Source organism: Crocodylus porosus, unplaced genomic scaffold, assembly GCF_001723895.1.
Source record: "Crocodylus porosus isolate Cpor-Errol unplaced genomic scaffold, CroPor_comp1, whole genome shotgun sequence".
Taxonomy (NCBI): domain Eukaryota; kingdom Metazoa; phylum Chordata; order Crocodylia; family Crocodylidae; genus Crocodylus; species Crocodylus porosus.
The window spans coordinates 32004461-32025440 of record NW_017728886.1 but is presented as its reverse complement, the minus strand read 5'-3'; the positions used below and the strand labels follow the sequence as shown (position 1 = coordinate 32025440).

The window sequence follows — 20980 nt, the reverse complement described above, 5'->3', positions numbered from 1 at the left end:
TATCTTATCTGTGCTGTTGGTGTGTCTGGGAGACAGTCATGATTTAAAATCACTTGGGGCATCAGCAAGATTAGTGTAAGGTCATGGAAAGCCTACTGTGCTTTAGTGATTGAGGGCAAGTAAAGGAAACTAATTATCCAGTTCATACAGAGTTTAGGAATACACACAACTAACTTGATAATTCCTGTGGGCCAAAAAAGCACATATCTATTCTGTTCACTTGTATATATAGAAAGGATCAGATTCTCCAAACACTAAGTAAAACTTCTTCTGTACATGTACCCACTAAACAGAATCAGACCTTAAATCAGAGTTTTATCAACTAAGTGAAGAAAAGTAAAAAGATCATATTGTATTCAAAACTTATTTGTGAATGTATTTTATTTAAAAAAATGTATTCTGAATCACAGTAACCCCGAAAAGTATGTCTGCTTGCCCAAAACCTAATTATTTACTAGGAATTACATAGGCATGCACACATGTACAGACATACACACATGTACATATGTACTGGGGCAAATCCTCTATCGCTATACATTGTCATGGCTCCATTGACTTAATAGAGCTATGACAATTTACAGAAGCCCAACCTTTTTTCCCCTTCAGGCTGGATTGATAGTGCTCAGTCCATCTGTAGGTTGGATATGGCCAGAGGGCCCAATCTAGCGTTCAGGACTGCAGGGTGAGGCCTTATCCAGTTGTGTGGCGCGGTTGGGGAGCCACACAACCCTGATTAGGCCCTGCAGGGGAAGGGGACCTGCCCCAGCCTCTATCTGACCACAGGGTGTAAGGGGACATGGCCTGGCTCTGATCCAGTCACAGCGGGGAGAGTGGCCTTGGCCTGCCCCTAATCCAGCCATGTTGCGGGGTGGAGGTGTGACCTGGCTCAGATTGGGCCCTGTGGGGCTTGGGAATCTGGCAGCAGGGGAAGGGGTTGGGAGTATTACTTGCCACTGCTACCATGCCACCAAATTTCCCTAGCCATGGGGAGCCTTGTGGGTTGGATGCCATGGCTCTGCAGGCTGCATTTGGCCTTCAGGTTGGATGTTGAGCCCTGTTCTAGTGACCAGGACACCTCTCCAGAATGTGGAAGAGCTGAGTTCAATTCCTTCATCTGCCCATGGAGAGTCCAACCCACATTTCCCACCAGAGTGCCCTAACCAGCAGACTATGGAGTCATGCGCAGTCTCTTCCTGGCCTCATGAATCTCATGCTTTGCAGCACAGTGGCACAGCTTCATCAAGAAAGGTAGAGTGACTGCCCTCTCCTCCCTGCCTACACCCATGAGACCAGGGCAGCTTGTAGCTTGGTGGTGAGATTACTTTCCTGTGAGGTAGGAGGAGGTGTGGCTTGAACGCCCTGCAGGGTTTCAGATTAGGATGGGGAGTGTTCTGATTACTAGGATGTTGCACGGAAGAAATTATTTCTACATCCCTACTTTTAAAAGAAAAGAGTAGCCACTCTCACTCTTGTGTGGACCCCAAAGTTGTTGTTCTTTTTTGTGTGCTCTGAGAACACCTACTGGATCAAGCCTTTTGAGGGAGGTAGAGGAATGCAATTGTTTTCAGCCTTTATAGACTCAAGGCATCTGTTTAAACTTAAGGCACCCTCCCATAGCTTGTGAGGATTGGGTGGCACTCCTAAGACTGGGGGGACACAGCAACCACCCGCAGGCAGCGAGGCAGCTGTTGGCAGCAAGGGCGGGCCAAGTGGGGACCATCCACAGGCGGCCATGGCAGTGTTGTGGGGGGCGGGTCCCCCATGACTAGACACCTGGAAGTGCCAGCAGCACATGCAGAAGTGCCAGTAGCACTTTTCGAGGGGGGTGGGGGGCACCAGCACTCTGCCTGCACCCCCTGCCCATTGCCTAAGCCAAGAGCACTCACTCTTGGGGGGGGCACGCACACCCTATGTATCACCTATGGTGGTACCCCATTTAAAAAATGTATACACTGCTTACATCCTTGCAGAGGGGCCAGGCAGCATGGGTGTAGGAATGGCTAGGCAAGAACCGAGCCCACACTTATCTGCTTGTCTCCTTACACCCCAAAGCACCCTTTGAAGGATCTTGCAGCACCCCTGGGTGCCTTAGTACACTGGTTGTGAATCATTGACCTAATAAGGTCTAGAGCAGTAATTGTCAATTATGGTGCTGCAGCACTGTAATTACTATTAGCACTGTTATGTGTGCTAACACCTACATATGATTCACAAGATAAACTCAGAGATTTCAAATAGGATTCCAAAATCAAAAATGTGTGGTCTGTTGTGTTCTCTACGAATTTTTTGCAACAGAAGAATTGTTCTATTATTTTTCCATAGTCAAGAAACAAGTGACAGCTAAGAGCTGGCATTTTCCGAGGTGTGCCTTGAATATGAAAAAATTGAGAACCACTAATCTAGACACCAAGCTGCTCTCTCCTGTCAAGACAAGCATGCTACTTTGCTTGCATTAAAACAGAACTTTTCAGTTGCCCGGGGACTTCAAGGTCAAAAGCTGAGAAGCCTATTGTCAAAATCCTGGATTATGTGTTCTCTATGGCAGGGGACTGTACACATATGAACTGTTTCTGCTTTGCCTTGTACACTGGAGTCCTAATTTGGGTCCTTCTGTACTACTGCAGTAGAGATTTATCACTAATAATGCAATTTCATTTTCTGTGTTCTAGCTACTTCGTTTTTTGAAGCAGCAAATGTTAGTAAAAATAAGATCTCCTCCTCTATTTTTTAGCGTTTTTATAAGAAAGCAGCTGCATTTGTGTTAAGAGCAGTTGGTAAACATTCTCCTCAACTCGCCCAAGCAATAGTTGACTGTGGAGCACTGGATACACTTGTGATTTGCTTGGAAGATTTTGACCCCGGAGTAAAAGAAGCTGCAGCTTGGGCACTCGGATATATTGCAAGACATAATTCAGGTAACAGGGTTTTATGTGTGCTTTCATATTAAGATTGCTTAAAAGTGATAACAAATTGTAGCAAGAAGTTTCTTGTAATTTATAACTCAAAAATATTTGTTGTCCTTGTAAGGAAACCGGTCTCCTCCCTGCATTTTATGTCCATCTTTCTGCTGATGAAAACTCTTTCCATTGCCTAGCTCACCCCCACACATTTCATTTTTCTGCAGTCATGCTTCTGCTTTTACCTGTCCAACTACTTACTCACTTTCTGCGCGTATTAGTGACTGCACTTGGTACTATACTCCCTCTTCTATGGAATATTCCATCCTCTATGGAACCATCCTCCCTCCCCCCCCAAGGATTTATTTAGCCTGTTTTTTCCTCTTTTCATCTTTACCATTATTATGAATAGCCATTTTTACACTAACAATGTTCAAATGTTCGTGTTTGACAGCTTCTTAGGACTGATATAAAGTGTAGTAAAGTCAAAGGACAAACTTTGACTTCACTGAGCATTGGATCAGGCTCTTATTGACTCCCACCTGCTTGTCTTTTACTTTTCCTAGTTGAGTGAATTTAGGCATGTAACCTCTTCCTTTAGATGAATATCTCAAGGCATAAGTGCTTGTTGGGAGAAAGAGAAGAACCCTTACCTGAACGCAATTCCCTTCATCTCCCTTCTTGGCATAGACCTTCCACTGCTCCCACGGTCTGTAATATCAGTGTCATATTTGACTCTGTACTTTTCTTCTTGTTCTGTTTTCCATCTCTGCACATGTGCTTGTTACCAACTCTGTAAAAGTGCCCAAGCTTCACTCTACCTCTGATGAAATCTTCTGTTTTAATTTTTGACAATAGCAGCTCTTTTTACAGGCCTCTCAGGTCCCAGCATATGCAAAATAATATTTTCTATTTACTTGCATGTACAGACAAGCACTTTTACATCCATTCATTTTTCTTGTCATCAGACCCTGTCCTCCTCTCTCTCTGTGCAATCCTGCTGCTTCTTTATAGAGGATGCTACCTTTGCAGTTCCTTGTGCCTGGATCAGCTGTGTTCTATGGTTTTGTCTGTTTTTTTCAAAACTACATCTGGAAAAATATTTTTCTTTTCTCCTTAACCCTTTCCTCATGCAGCTTAAACTTTGCAGCTGTATATTTTAATTTGTGTGTGGTTAGAGGGCAACTCCTTTGGAGGAAAGACACTATGCAAAGTGGAGATGTATTCAGCAGTAAAGGGGTATGGCCAGGTGCCCAGGGCACAGGAACAATGGTGAATTTCTGTTGCTGCTGTGCTGCTGTCATGATCGTAATTACACTTTTTAAGCATAAAAAAATGCTTTTACATGTGCACTTTGCAAACAAACACAAGCAAACGAAAGGGTTTCTGAAAGCAGATGATCAGTTTTTTTTGACCACTGTTCTCTTCTACATTTTGGCAGGACTCAAGGTAGGTTGTATAGAACTGAAGACTGTATAGGCAGAAAAGGTCATTTGGCCAGTCATATAGGGAGAGTACAGATCTCATGACAGCGTGTGCAAAGTATTTGTTGGCATAGTGGGGGAATGGTGGGATTGTGGGCATGGGAAGCAGGTGAAATGATGGGATTGTGCGTGGCAATGAGGAGAGGTAGTTGAATGAACAGGAAATGAACTGTTGGAATATTGCATATGTCCTTAAATGCTGACATGAGCAAACACGAGGCCTAATACCTGCCCCCTGCTCAAAGTTGGGAAACCTCCACAAATGTACTTCACAGAGATGCCTCCATGATTTTTTTTGTTGGGGGTATAGTTTGCACATTCCTCTCCCTAAAGGATAGGCCACAGGGGACATCCACAAGCTCCTGAATCTTTGGGAACCAAAGGGAGTCCCAGGTCTTCTAACTTCTCACAGTCTCTGAGGATCCTCCATTTCTCTCCCTCAAAGACAGTTCCAAGTCAGCAATGATGCGAAAGCTTCTGTAACTGACAGATGTCCAAAGGCTCTTTTTTAAATGGAGCTCCACCACCAGTATCATGCCCAGGCTGCATTACGTTTTTCTTTTGGGTTATGCTAGGCATGGGTAGAGGGGGATGAGATGAAAACCTTACCAAGGAACCTTGCCTCAGTCTGCCAACTCCTCTACCAACCCAACTATAGTGGCCCCATATCCTGGGTAGGTTGCTGCATGGTTGGTGCCTATACAAAGTATGGCTCTAGTAATTTAAATGATTTTGTCTTACAAACAGTATTGAAAAAAACTGATACATATTTACATAGGACAAAAAGTAATGATCAGTATTTAAATAGTTCATACTCCTGTATCTTCAGAACAGATTTATACCAAATCTAATTTAGATTTCGTTCTTTTTAAAATTTTGTGGATTTATTTTTTCATTTTAAACTAAAGTTTTGGGGCTTAGTTATTATGTTAAAATATGCCACTTCTCTTCTTCCTCATTGTTTATGAAACAGGTTGATGGTATCCCGACAATAAGGAATGAAATATATATTTTTTCAGCAGGATCACCTGTCTTCTTGAAGTGATGTCCTTGGCATCATCTTGGCAGTCTTCAGGCAACTGAAAGGGTGGCTTTCAAGTGGTTTCTAAGGAGTTTGTTACATTAGTCAGCTAGTTAGTTGGACTACCTGTCTTTATGATTCTCAAAATCCTTTCTCTTTAACAGAGTGTTTATTAGAAGTATTTCTTTTTGTTTATGTCACCTAATATACAAAAACACATTTTGGAAGAGAGGCATATATTGCTTTTGTATGCTTAATGTATTTTTACTGAAAAAATGAGTATATTATGCCACTAACATTTTAGCTGTATACACACGTAACTTCTTGGGTAGATTAGGTTTTTGGTTTATTTTTAAATAATGAATTGTGATACATACTCTGACACAGTTCTGTTGAAACCATAGCTCTACATATATATTTGTGACTGCTTTACCTTGGAGCTGTGTGTAGCTGCCATGGATAATATAAATTATGAATGTATGGTGTGTGTGTATATGCACACCTAAACTAACTATTTTTCAAAATGGTTATTTGAAAAATAAACCATTGAAAATTAATTCTGTAATAATCTCTTTAAAATATTTGTAGTCCTAATTTATTTATGAAAGAAGTATTCACATTTTATGTAAAAGCAATCGTACAATGTAAAAATAGTACTTTCAACACCTATTAGAGTGTGCATGAATGGTTGACCAGTTCAAAAAATGTATCTAGTCACGAAGATTATTTAGGTATTAACATAGAAGACACAGGCAGTGTAATGATGACATGACTACACATAATTCATGAAAATTCATGTTATATGTAACCTAATATGCAATCTCTTTCTTAATATGAAAAGCTTTTATTGATGGATAGTAAATTAAAAGCTAAGTTAGGTCCTTGAAATACAATAGCCATATGTTGCCATGGTGCTGTAAGCCAAGTTAAATGTTAAAGATAAGAGTGGATGTGCATATCAAGAAGACATAGAAAAGCCTTATTTTAAGAATCTAATAGGTCATTTGAATTTAATGCAATCGTATTCATTTTCAACATCTTAAAATAGCATAGCTTGGCTGTCTGTAATTTTTGTTCTTGTTATTCAATAATTTCTTATTTCAGTATTGTGATTAATGTCAAATATAGCAGAAGGCTAATACATTTCTAATAATGTAATTCTTGAATATGTCAGCTAATCATGTTTTTTGAATTAAGATGCAGTTAGCTACTGAACTCAAACAGGACGACACACAATACTTCCCAGTTAACTAAACATACATTATAACATTTGTATTTAAAGTTATCAAAATGTTATTTTTTCAAATGCATGACAGCACATCCTAATTTTGCTCTGGTAACAAATCAAGTTGCATTTTCAATTAATTGTGCAAAAAATATTTTAAAAAATGTATATAGCTCTATTTGATATAACCATGTTATACTTATATAAACAGGACAAAATACTGTTTAATTAGGGTGGTTGGTAAAAATTTGGTACTTTGGCTTTCTCTGTTGTTGTTAGCCATGCATAAAATGCTTGCCTATTGATCAGTGCAAAATAACCAGGGCTTAAACAGCTGACATCTGCTTACTTTAAAAAAAAACCCCACACAGAATAACAAACCATCTCAGCCTAATCTACCTCAAATGTGTGCATGTAAATGGGGGTCCATCTATTGACCTGTATTCTTTTCAGTTGTGGATTGGTCCACATGGTTTATGAAACCAGGAGGGCTGATTTGAAATGCAGATGTCGAGACAGTGAAGTACACCCTCTCCTTTTTTCTTTGCTGTATCTGTCAGGGTGAAAAATGGCTTGCACAAGGGTCAGTCACCCATACTCACTTAATTACTTTTCTTGGACCTACAGAACTGTCACAGGCTGTGGTGGATGCAGGAGCTGTTCCTCTTTTAGTACTCTGCATCCTGGAGCCAGAAATTGCTTTGAAAAGGATTGCTGCTTCAGCCCTCAGTGATATTTCAAAGCATTCTCCAGAGTTAGCACAGACGGTAGTAGATGCAGGGGCTATTGCCCACTTAGCTCAGATGATCCTGAACCCTGATGCTAAACTGAAGGTACTTTTAAAAATATTTTTTTCCAAATTGCACTAGGCATTATTTGTTACTAAGTCCGGACCATTGATGCATATATTTATTTTTCAGAAGGGATTGTTTAAGTCTTAACAAAATATAGCTATGCAATTAACAAAGAGTTCTGACTGTTTTGTATGTGCTTATCTTATGTATAGGAGCACTAACTCTTCAGAAAGGGACAGTTAAAAACTAGTCTTTTAAATTAATAACACTTGTTTACTAGACCAGCATTGCTTAGAGAAGATCATGTAGCAATATTTTAAGGAATAAATTCAGTCTTCTACATAAACCAGTCAGTTTACTTAAAGCATTTGTTAGATGTGAGTGATCTAGTTCCAAGGAAGTCAAGTTATACATTTCTCATTATATTATGAAAATATTTTAATTTAACAATGTATTTGAGAACACATTAAATTTCTGATTAAAACAGGTCGTGTTTAAGATTTTATAATTATAGTCTAATTCATAAAAATATATTTCTATTTCTGTGTGCAGTTTTACTGTCTTATTTGAATAGCCATAAGTAAGACAAATACTACTCTTAATGAATATATATAAGCACTTAGATGGAAATTTGTAGGATTTTTTTGTAGACTTTATTTTCTTTTAATTTGTAGTATTAAATTAGCATTTCTTTTATAAGCAAACTTGAATGGCATAAGCAAATAAAAACTTTTATTTGGGAACCAGTGAAAACTCAGTTATTAGATGGACACATGAATTGACGCAGTAAATTGTATAATAGCTATGACTATGTATTTTCTGGTTTTGCTTTGTTTTTCCTGATGTAACATTTTGTGTACATGATGAACATGGGTTGCAGGGTGTTTGCATAGCATTCATTTACAAACCAATTTTTGTTTACCAGCGTCAGGTGCTTTCAGCTCTAAGCCAAATAGCAAAGCATTCTGTGGATCTTGCAGAAATGGTGGTTGAAGCAGAAATTTTCCCAGTTGTACTCACATGCCTGAAGGACTCGGATGAATATGTTAAGAAAAATGCTGCAACTTTAATTAGAGAGATAGCAAAGCATACGCCTGAGGTAAAACCTTGAAAATGCAAATACAAGGTCACATCATTAGATTTTACACTTTAAATAAAATAGAGTATTATTCTGTCATTTCCTTTCAGAAAGAGAGGGCAAAAAGCACTATCAGGTTTCCGTTGGAAAAATATGGAAATGTTGGCTCATGTTCCGAGATGTGAATTGAATAAGAATTGGATTAGAAAAGAAGGAGCAATATATTTACTTAGCTTTTATTTACCAGCAGGTGTCAGTGCAGTGAATGGGTATTATGTTAACAATATCATCTGCCCCAAATATTAAAAATCCTAAGTCAAGCCCTCCCTTCCCCAAATCATGAGACTGACTTAAAAATCATGTGATTTAAGAACAATATTACATTTAGTATGTTTCAAAATTTTCTTGGGGATTATCAAGCCTTTAAGTCATATTTTAATGGTTTTCCCCAAAACTGATGACTAGAATGTTTTTTAAATAGCAGTTTGATTCTCATATAATCACAGGTCTATGAATTAGGGTTTGAAAGAAACAAAACAAATATTTCAAGACTTGTTGTTAAGTCATGAGAATTGGCAACATCACATTGTAGCTTTCTAGAGACATGGGAGGTGTTTGCCAAGACAAGTATGAACTGAATAGGTTAAGCTTATAAATATTTATATGGACTTGGATCCTTCAGAGCATAAAATTTGCATAAAAGCTTTTTAAAATGTGATGCTCTAATGTAATAAAAACTATTTAACATTAAAATGTGTCTATTTATGGAAGCCAATATTGGCAACCTCAGTCATACAAAAATTGTGTAAGTGAATTTAAAATCACAAGAGACATAAATCTGAGGTCTTTTTCTCTGCCTTCTGGCCATTGAGCCTTTTGGTTACACCTGGGTCACATTTTTTTGCTTCTTTCTGTGCCCAGAAGGCTTAAGATCTTACTTAAAAAAAAAAAAGAAAACTTGAGATTGTCAACTCCAGGAGTCATAGCTAGAAGCAAAAGGTCAAGACATACGATAACATTTTGGTAGTTTAGCAATACTGGGTTCCTTTGTGAATGATTGCAACAACTGCTCTAAGTAGGCTTTAAAAAGCCTCCTAATGAATCTCACTCAGATTAGAAAGTCATAATCTACATGTTTGACTTCAGAATGATGGATATTGAGCCAGATTTATCTTCCAGTAACTCTACCAAAGAAACATGTCTTACAGTAGAGATAAATCCTCTCCACTGACTTTTCTGGAAAAGCCAGATATGACAGTCTCATGAGGAAGTTGTCCCCATTGTCCCCCTTTGTGCAGACACAATGGGATTGGTGCAGGGGTCAGAATGTGGGGAGTTGATGCATGTCCCCAACCCCCTCTGAGCTGTGGAGTGCATCTCCACAGGAGTCCCCTGCATCTGTATTCTCATGCTTATTGTGGTGAAAAAAGGCGAGAGAGCCTGCAGTAGCAGTCCTGGAGTGACGCTGCTGCTGCCCTACAACCTGAGGGGAGGGTTCTCCTTTCCCTCTTTCCTCTGCTCCAAGATTTGAGCCTAACTGACCGCATCCAAAAGCCCTGTAAAGAGCTCATATTTTTAAAGTAATAATTTTAAAGGTTGAATAACTAGCTGTTGCATTAATAATAATAGTCCTGTGTTTTAAACATTTTAGAACTTCAAGGCAAACACAGACTTAAATTTAACAAATGTTTATGTACTGCTTTGGGAAATCTGGAGACAACTTAAATACAGAGGGAAATACCTTTCATGCAAACAGAATTGATTTAATCTTCAGGCACTGATGATGTCAGAAACCATGCAAATGCTGTTCTCAAAGTAATGTTTGAAATTATATCATTTGGAAAAAATGTGAATGAGAGTTTAATCCCTGGTAGGTATTAGGATCCTAGCCCTGCCTGGTTATAACTTACACTAAGACTGCTCAGAAAAATTAGATGCACCTATTTTAAGGCTTCTTTTCACTGCCAGAATGGTATAGTTGGGATTTAGCATAAAATAATCTGGTTCTATATGTAAATTTCTACAAGTCATTAACATTTTAAGCTTTCGTTTTTGTAGTTCTTGAGTAAATACTAATAGAGTTTGGAATACAAAAGTCTATAACATTTAAAAAACAGCTTTCCTTGCAGTAAAGTTAATAGAAAATAGTAGTTAATGGCCACATGAATGTTTTGCTAGATTTTTGTTATACTCATAAGGCCAAATAATGTACCTGATTAATTATTTTATTCAAGTTTTACACTAGTATAATTTGATTAGCACCAGTAGTATTATGCCTGTTTATAAAAACAGAAGTGATACATTTAAAGATTGATGGAATATATTATTTTATGCTTATAGCTACTCTACAGTGTTTAATCACTCTAGTTCATCTTTTTATTTCCAGCTTTCACAGCTTATAGTTAATGCAGGAGGAATTGCTGCTGTGATTGATTGTATTGGCAACTGCAAAGGAAATGTCAGGCTGCCTGGCATCATGATGCTTGGTTATGTAGCAGCTCATTCAGAGAACCTGGCAATGGCAGTGATCATCTCCAAGGTTAGCTCTTCCTTTGTTTTCTTCCCATAACCATTACAATGAGATTCTGAGGAGACACCAATTAATAGACCCCACAGACTTCTGGATAGAGTGGTATAGTTCTCTGTTTTGTGTGTTCCTTGATCCTGATCCTGCTAACATTTTGGCTTGTGCATGACATTAAGCATGGGAGTAACTCCCCTGACATCAACATCTGGGTCTTTAGTTGTAGTTAAATATTTATAAAGGGATAATTTTGGAGGAAACAATAAATCTAGACAAATATTCTATTTCACATTCGGCAGTACCGTTGCACTTTGCTAATTAAAGGTAGCCATTCTTTTCTATAATTTATAAACAGATGCCTATTTCATTACATATTGTTAATTTATTATTTGTACCTTTATAAAAAACAACCCAAAGTACAAATATTTTTTTTAATTTATAGTTTTGATACATAATGATATCTTTAGTTATGAGGGCATCTTTTGTAATATTACTCATTCTGTCTGACATGACAGTCTGGTAAGATGGAGTCCTTGATGAGTTATTGCTTTCATAAATATAGCTATGGATTAATTTGCTAGCATAATTTTCAACAGATGTGAGGTCTTTCCATGTTGCACTAGTATAAACAGGAAAAATAAATTAATTAATTTGTATGGCTTGTTTCTGAATGTTTGTGGCCATAATGCAGCAGTCCCTTTTTAAACAAGGATCCTTAAACATGCAGATCCTTAATTAACACCAGCATATCTACAGTGCCATAACTATGATACACTTAAAACTAAAATTCTCATGCTTACACCAAAGCTTAGTTCCTGAAACACAGTGTTGTTTGATGCAGTCATGCAAATTCTTGATGAGATAACTTGATGTTTGTAAATTTTAAGATGGGAGAGGAATTACCATATAAACAAGAGGCAGTAGAAGAATTGTCTATGTTTTTTAAAGATAATGGAGACTAACATGGCATTCTGATGTGGAAAATATTAACAACACAAAAGGCAGGACTACAGAAACAATCTAAGTGAAGATTCCAGCTTCTACATGTGTGGCCATAATCTGCATGTGTTAGTCATTCTTTGATTTACTATGTAAAAAACAAAAACATTCCATTAAGGAAAAAATAGAATCAGTGTCAAATAATAATCATGCAGAAAAGGTAGATGTCTTCAATAATTATGTAATGTTTTACATTTGGAAAATAGGGTTAGGTGTTTATGTCACATGAGGATGATATGTATTTTCCAGTCCATTAATAACTAAAGAGAATGTTAAACATCTGATAGAAATATATTTCTAAATCAGCAGGCCGGAATAGCTCACACCCAAGAGTCCTTAAGGAACTGGCTGAAGAGACCTCTGGCATGTGAAGTTTTTTATAAACCTTGCACTACTGAAGAAAATGCAAAAGACTGAAAGCCTGCATGATTTGTGTCCATATCTAAAAGAGAAAAAGCAATAGCCCCAAATAACTGTAAGCCAGTTAGCTCAATTTCAATCTTGGGCAAAATAAAGGAGAAAATTATGTGGGATTCAATTAATAAAGAATTAACTTAATGTGAATCATCATGGATTGATGTAAAATGTGATTTCATCCTTTGAAGCAATTACAAATTTGACTGATAAAAATAACTAGATTGAATAGATTTGATACGGCCTGTTACTTAGCACTAGATGACCATTTGAAAACATTGACGCTCTATGATATCAATGGAGCACACATTACCTGGGGAAAGAATTGGCTAGTGGATATTTAAAAAAAAAAAGTCGTTAATGGACAGTCATCACCAAATGAGGGATTCCTAGTGGGGCTCCAAAATAATTTTTTGTAATATTATTGGTCACTCTCTGAAATAATGTGACATTCAGGCAGGTAAAGCCCTTGATGGGAAGTTTTGACCTATGGTATGGTAAACAGTGATCTGGAAGTAAATATGAAGTCACTGCTTTTAAAATTTGCAGATGATGCAAAATTGTTGGAATGGTAAATAATCATATGGAGAGGGCAGTGTGCACTGTTTGGTAGAACAGACCCATTTAAAGATCCAAAGTTACACATTTTGAAACAAGTAATGCAGGTCATGCCTGCAGAAAGAGAGTGTATCTTGGAGAGCAGTGATTCTGAAAAGCTTGTATAGATCACAGCAGATAAATCTCATGAGGTTCAATAAGAACAAGTACAAAGTCCTGCACTTAGGACAGCACAATCCCATGCACTGGTATAGGCTGAGGACTGACTGTCTGGGCAGCAGCTCTGTAGAAAAAGACCTGGGGGTTACAGTGGACAATAAGCTGAATATGAGCCAGCAGTGTGCCCTTGTTGCAAAGAAGGCTAATGGCATACTGGGCTGCAGTGGTAGGAGTGTTGCCAGCGGATTGAGGGAAGTGATTACTTCACTTTGTTCAGCACTGGTGAGGCCACATCTGGAGTACTGTGCTCAGTTTTGGGCCCCCCAGTACAGAAAGGATGTGGACAAATTGGAGAGAGTCCAGTGGAGAGCAACAAAAATAGTTAGAGGGCTGGGGCACATGACTCATGAAGAGAGACTGAGGGAACTGGAGACAAGAAGTCTGGAAACAAGAAGACCGAGAGGGGATTTAATATCAGCTTTCAGCTACCTGAAGGATGGTTCCAAAAAGGATGGAGGTAGACCAGGGCAGGCAGATCAGACCTGCAGCAGACTCCATTTCCCAGCAGCCCCTGTTGCTGTGGCTGGTTTCCATGGAGACCCCAATGGCAGTGGCGTTGTGACAGTGTGGAGCCAGCGTTTCTATGGAGACTGGCCCCAGCACTGCTGGCAGGGCACGTAGCTTGACAGAGAGTAGCTCCAGGGCTGGGATCTTGCAGTGGTGACATTGTGGTCCGGAGCCAGGGTAGACCCATGATCCACTGCCCGCATACGCCAGGGAGGGGTGTGCAGGCAGCACTGTCACCACTGCAAGATCCCAGCCCCAGCCCCAGAGCAGCTTCCCTCCCAGTTGCGTACCCTGCCAGCACTGATGGGGCCAGTGTCCATGGAAATCCTGGCCCCACCCTGTAACAGCACCGTCCCTACTGGAGTCTCCATGGTAACCAGCAATGCGGGCAGGGGCTGCTGGGAAATGGAGTCTGGCTGCCAGCTAGATCTGCCATTTTGCCCATCCCTGAGCTAGACTGTTCTCAGTGGTGGTAGATGACAGAACAAGGAACGATGGTCGCAAGTTGCAGCAGGGGAAGTTCAGGTTAGGTATTAGAAAGAACTTTCTCACTAGGAGGGTAGTAAAACACAGGAACAGATGACCCAGAGATGTTGTTGACTCTCCATCCTTGGAGATTTTTAAGACCTGGCTAGACAAAGCTTTGGCTGGGATGATCCAGTTGAGGATGGTCCTGCTCTGAGCAGGGGGTTGGACTAGATGACCTCCTGAGGTCCCTTCCAACTCTAATTTTCTGTGAGTCTATCCACATTTTAAAACAATGTTTGAAAAGTTGGAGACTATTCAGAAAAAAACCCATAATAATTGAAGGGCTGGAAAAAGTGACTTGCATTCAAGGATTGGCACAACTTAATCTGTTTATTTTATCAAAAGAAGATCTAGCAGTGACTTGATTACAGCACATCAGTGTCTTTCTGGGGAGAAAATCCCAGCTACAAAAGAGCTCTTTAATCTAGCAGAGAAAAATATAACAAGAACTAACTGCAAAATGCTGAAGTTGGAGAAGTTCAAATAAAAAATTACGAAGTTTTTCACAATGAGGGTAGAGCTTTTATAATATACTACCAAGGAAGTGCTGGTTTCTTTCTCTTTTAATGTCCTGAGATCAAGACTAGCTACTTTTCTGTAAGTTATGCTGTTGTCAGACACAAGTTATTGGCGTCAATGCAAGGGTAACGAGGTAAAATTTAATGGCTGGATTGTATGATCTAGGGATCAGTCCCGTTATGGCTTTAAACTGTATTCATTTTCATAGTTTTACAAAGAAACACTAGAGACCTTAGAATTTCAGGGGATCTGTATATGTGCTCTGGGGGGAGAGGGGACGGGGAGCGGGGTGCTTTAATTGGAGCAGCTCTGAGAGCCTCTCTAATTAAAGCACCTGCAGTGTATTGTGTATTCAGTGTCCTGCACTTCAAAATAGTGACAGCTTTAACTAAAGCTCGTTCAGGGTACAATTCGTTGGCCATGGGCCAGATGAAAGTGCCTAATGGGCCGGATTTGGCCTGTGGGCCATATTTTGCCTGCCCCCAACCTATAGCTTATTTTAGCCAGAAAAATTTGAACAGAGAAATAAGCTTTTTCTAATAACCAGTATTATCAGTATTTGGGGGCTGGACTTGATGATCTTCCAAGGTCCCTTCCAGCCCTAATGTCTATGAAATCTGTGAAATCAGTACAAAGTCTTTGCGTCCTACTCTTAATTCATAATGTGTGTACTTTTGAATAATGTTATAGGGGGTGCCACAGCTGTCTATCTGCTTGTCAGAAGAACAAGAAGATCACATTAAGGCAGCAGCTGCTTGGGCCTTGGGACAGATTGGAAGACATACTCCAGAGCATGCACGTGCTATTGCAGTAATAAATGTATTACCAGTGCTGCTTTCCCTGTACATGGAAACAGAAAGTTCAGAAGATCTCCAAGTAAAAGTATGTGTATTCACTATGTCTGAAATATGTATTTCTTTTCATTATCACATGTAAGTCCTTCAGTGCTACAGAATATTATTTTTATTGCTCTTCAACATGTTTATTGCTTCTAGTAAATGAGCTCTTTCTAATAGAGTATTCTTTCTTTGTACGTATGGGCCTTTCTTATATCATAGAGCTGCTGTCAGTATGAAAGAAGTTTGCATTTTTTACTGGCTTGAAAAAATCACTCTCAGGAGTAAACAACAGTTCCTATTTATGGCCATCCTTGCATTTGTGCCAGGGTGGCAGTCACGACTTGCCTGTCAGAATTTGTTCAAGTATACTTTTGTGAGACATTACATGAACTGACAGGAGAGTCAGCTGGAATGTAACTGGTTCCAGATATGTTAAGTTAGAAGACCACTTCTACATAGTCATTTTTAGTGGCTACCAAAAAATAAAGGCCAATATTCTCTGAACTGACAGTCCTTCATGATGAGGTCATTGATCTCTGTGGTAGCCAGCAGAGTGCCTAGTCATGCAGGAGTCAAACTTGTTAGAAAAAATGTGCTTTTCTTGCCTGGGTGGCAGAGCATTGTGCCGCCTAGCCTGACCTGCTCTAAAATGTCATTTAAACGTGTGTTTTGACTTAATTTGCTTATTACGTGACAGTGTTTTAGTTTACAGAAGGACCTCCCCCTGCTTCCACTGTAGTCAATGGAAAATTGCTATCACTCTGACTGTAGGCAACATGACAGGAATACAATGCAATGAGGGTTTTGAGGTTTAATAAGCCAGAGCCAAAAATGGATTCCTCGTTACTTGATAGAAAATCTTAGTTTTGATTCCAAAAAATGCTCTTTTGAGATAACTGTGATAAAAAACAAGTTGATAAGACTTCAGACTCCAGGAACTGGGGTCATGAATTGAAACTGTTGTTACACTGATATTTTACTGTAAACACTTTGGTTCATATTTCAACAGGCTAAAAAGGCCTTAAAAAACATCCTGCAGAAATGTACATATTTGCCAGCACTTGAACCCTTGCTGCATGATGCTCCTCCCAATATTCTGAAATACGTCATTGGGCAGTTTAGTAAGGTAAGAAAGACTCTTTACAGTGAATGATCAGATTGCCTGTCTTTTATTTGGAAAGGGTGGTGTTGTCATCCAAGTGTGAAGTATTCTTAAACCAATCTGGATGGTTTTTTGCAGAGAATGGAGAAGTCTTCCAGTGTTTTGCATTTTATTAGCCTAGTACCCAAATTGGACCAATCTGCTCATCTACCTGATGAAAGCTGAATAAAGCTGTTTCTGGAGCCTGTCATTGTTAATCCTAAATAAGAAGAAAGCAGTTGTTGTTAAGCAAGACGCTCTGCTTCTCCTCTGGCTTTAGGGTTAGCCCTATGTAGAGAACCTGCACTAAGTTATTGCATCATTTGAATCACACTGGGTGCATCTATAGGCACGGTTTAATGCACAGTAGCCTATTTTAATGTGCATTAGAGTGTCCTGGCAAAAACTGTGCTAATGTGCTAATGCGCAGTAAAATTTGGCTGCTGCACATTAAACATCCCTAAAAAAGAATGTGCTTTTGCTACTATGCATTAGGGCAGCCTAATGTGAATTTAGTTACTATGTTTCATTAGTGATACTAAATTGAATACGCAGTAGCAATACCACATTAATGAACATGTAGGTGCACCCACCTCAGCACAGGAGTGATTTAAATCAACTAAAAATACTTCAAAGTAAAATTTTATCCATTCTGTGTTTAGCACTAAGTGCCAGATTTTCTTAGTGATATGTTCCTTCTGGAAATGGCTGGATGAAGCACTCTGATATTATCCAGTGCAGACTACCACAAACATAGAAGTGCGGCTGTTTATAGTCCTGTTACTACATTTAGCTTTATTCTAGCCTTCTTGCTAAATCTATACAAAGATTGCAAATTTGTTCAAATTAACACTGTTTTGCTTATGTAGACTGACCACAGCTAGTTAGGAAGTGAATGCATAGTAGCTAGTTACCAGTTGTAGACATTTTTATGAAAGCCATTTCTAAAGCTGTAAATGGCTTGGCACACTATGTTGGTAAGCATGTTGGCTCCTCATACATTGCATTAAGCAAACTATACTTGAGGACTTTTGACATCCCAACATACATATTTAAAATAAAGTTATATGCAGTAAATACATTTGCCTCTCCTGTGCCATGACTTAGAAATTTTCTGTCCTTGGACATTAGGAATATTTCTTCCATTAACTCAGTTATAGCTGAGTAAATGTCATGTTTTCTAAACTGTACTTTATTATGGAAAAGTGTGCACACTTAGGACTGGACTATACCATTTAAATACCTCCCTGAGAGGAGTCTTTGTATCACTGTGCTTCCCCTTTGGAGGCTGGGGGAGGAGATTGAGTTTCAAAAGCACAGAATCTCCCTAAGGCTTCTTTTACACAAGGGGAAAGTATGTCCTGCTTTCCTATACAGTTCTGGAAGTCAGCATGTCAGGGGGACCAATGAGATGAGCCATGGTCCCTTTTAAATAGTTTTTGCCTCTTGGAGGCATGTGGAAGCCCACGTCCCTGCAATTCTCAAAGTGAAGAGATTTCCATTGTTCCTGTCTCTTCCTGTATGATGGATAGGCCAGTCTGATGTTTAATCATTGCTGGCAGAATGTGAATTAAATGTATGATGGGTAGAAAGGAGTGTTAGTTGTAGGTGTGTTGGTGTAAGAACATAGGCAGACAAGATTTACTTTAGCTTCTTTTTTACCTTGGAGAACTCATAATATCAGCAGTCTCCCATTGCCTGAAGAAGGGTCTTTGTGTCTGAAAGCTTGCAAAGAACTTTTCCCCAGCTATTTAGTCAGTCTAATAAAGATATCACATCTACCCAAAGAACTGTGCCTGCCTGATACATAGAAAGTTTATTGCCCAGGATCCTCTGCTGGAGAAAGCTGTATTATCAATGCCATTTGGAGGGCTGTAAAATCCATCTACCTATCATTTGTTTCCCATCACTTTTGTGATTTTGAATTCTTCCTTTATGTGAAACAGAGAGAAAGAGAGGCCTACCATTTGTACAGAGAATTGTGGGATTAAATAGCCAGAAATTTAAGATTTGATGATAAGCAGCATCCTAAGTGTGCATTATTTAGTTGCAAGTATTTTCAATATTATTTGCCTGAAATAATCTGTAGATCATTAGAATTACCTAAAATCTGCTGTGCAATTAAACAGCATGAACCAAAATAAAAGACTGAATAACTCAATGATAGTGGGGCAGGTGCTGTTATTACTCCTTGTTAGTATTCTGTTGTTATTACTGTTAAATTTTTCTTATTGCCTTTGTAGAAATAATTTTAAAATAGTAGTTACACAAAGAGTGTGAAATAAGCAGGTCAATGTTTTGTATTATTTACACTATTATATCTTAAATCTACAGTCTATGTTGCAGACAAGGGGAACTAGGCCATGATTTAACTGTCCCTATATAATCAACAGCAAACTTAAACGGTAACAGTTGTTTCATCTCTGAATATTGACTGCAGTTCTGTTTTATCTCATTCTCCATGTCTATAGTGTCCAATTTTTTTTTTTAATATTAAAGCTTTGCAGCACACAGACTCCTTTAAGAGAAAAAGGGTCACACTTTTACTATGCACTTCATTATTTGCAGGTGCTACCACATGATAGCAAAGCTCGGCGTCTCTTTGTAACAAGTGGTGGACTTAAAAAGGTTCAAGAGATAAAAGCTGAGCCTGGGTCACTTCTTCAAGAGTACATCAACACTATTAACAACTGCTACCCAGAGGAAATTGTAAGGTGAGGAAAATGAAATCCTAACAATTCATAGTTATAACCTTCTTAGATGGTTTTTAAAGTAGTAGCACAAAATGGGATTTCAAATGTAATTTAAGGTATGGGTGAATTCTCTTTTTAAAATAATAACTTCTGGTTGCAAGTGCCAAATAGTAGCATGACCAGAAAAATCAGGCAGGTATTTTCTTGTCTTCATGAATGCTGTATCTCTTTACAATTGTTTTTCAGGGTTAAATTTACCCTTTCAAAGCCCAATCCTTGGATTTTTATGGGGAATTAAGTAGGAGTTGGGGGTGGGTATTTGTTACATAGACTCCAGGTAATAATGGATCCTGTGATGTTTCGTGGATTCCCCCATGTTCCTCTGATTTAGTATGTTCAGAGGCTGCTATGAAATGTTCTCCAGTGCAGAAGGAGTAGAATCCTAATTTTTCCTGCCCAAGTAGAAGTTGTAAAGCTGCATAACTGCTGTTTTTGGCACAGAAACAAAGTTTAGGATCCTATTCCATGTATGGTGTGGATGTATAAGCATCCCCATGGCTACTAAGCATGCTTAATAGTCTGTGGGCTGACTGGGCAGGTAAGCAGCCTCTGAAGCCCACCTGGGTGAACATAAGCCACAAAATTGTAGACTGGCAGTAAGCCATGACTAGTGGGTGTTAAATGTCAGAGGAAGAGGGCCCTTTGAGGTTTTAGTTTTATAAGCATGTAGTTAGGGCATTTGGTCAGGAAGCAGGAGACCCAGTTCTAGGTCTCCCTCACTCATAGGTAGCTCAAAACTACATATTTGTGTCTTTCCAGCATGGTGCTCAAACCACAAGTTAGGCGTTATTTAGTACCGTACCAGCTCTCCTTATAAATCTGGCCCCCTGGGTGGTCAAGAGAGTGAGCTATGTGGAGCCCAAAGGGAAAAGAACAAGCTAGGGGGTGTGTAGAATAGTGAATTGGAGGCTGCCCTCAGAGGGAAGGAGCCCTGGGCTCTATCCTTCAGTGGGGTAGAAACTTCCCCATTATTACCCCTCCCTTATATCCAGTGGGGTATGCAAGGTGCAGTGGCTCAGCTGCAAGGGGTAGGCTGAAGAAGCTTTAGGATAATACATGGCCTTTTGGCTAGGACAAGGTGGTAGAAAGTTAGGGAACCAAAGGTTCAAGCCCTTTTTGGGTGAAAGGAGCATAGCTGGGTCTCTTGCTTCCTGCATGAGTATCTTACTTGGGCTGAAACAGAGGAAGGCCCCCTCCTTTGTCTTCTGTTTTTTACTCAGTTACAGTCCTTTCCTTATGCTCATATAGTTTCATAGTTTCATAGTTTCTAGGGTCGGAAGGGACCTAAGCAGATCACAGAATCATAGAATCATAGAATCATAGAAGTTGGGTCGGAAGGGACCTTGTAGATCTTCAAGTCCGACCCCGCGCCTGGGCGGGAGAAAAAGACTGGACTCAAATGAGTCCAGCCAGGTAGGCATCAAGCCTCTTCTTAAAGATCCCCAGGGTAGGAGCCAGCACCACTTCCCTAGGAAGTTGG

General features: G+C 39.3%; 1 protein-coding gene across 3 annotated transcripts in view; it reads left to right on the top strand.

Moving 5' to 3' along the window:
* SPAG6 (sperm associated antigen 6) overlaps positions 1-20980 on the top strand; it is a 58424-nt gene that overhangs the window by 29542 nt on the left and 7902 nt on the right. For all 3 annotated transcript variants that reach the window (XM_019532145.1, XM_019532138.1, XM_019532155.1), the window contains 7 exons: positions 2732-2915; positions 7255-7460; positions 8347-8520; positions 10886-11038; positions 15458-15649; positions 16616-16732; positions 19316-19461. In XM_019532145.1, the coding sequence (XP_019387690.1) occupies positions 2732-2915; positions 7255-7460; positions 8347-8520; positions 10886-11038; positions 15458-15649; positions 16616-16732; positions 19316-19461 (1172 nt within the window). The remainder of the gene's footprint in view (positions 1-2731; positions 2916-7254; positions 7461-8346; positions 8521-10885; positions 11039-15457; positions 15650-16615; positions 16733-19315; positions 19462-20980) is intronic.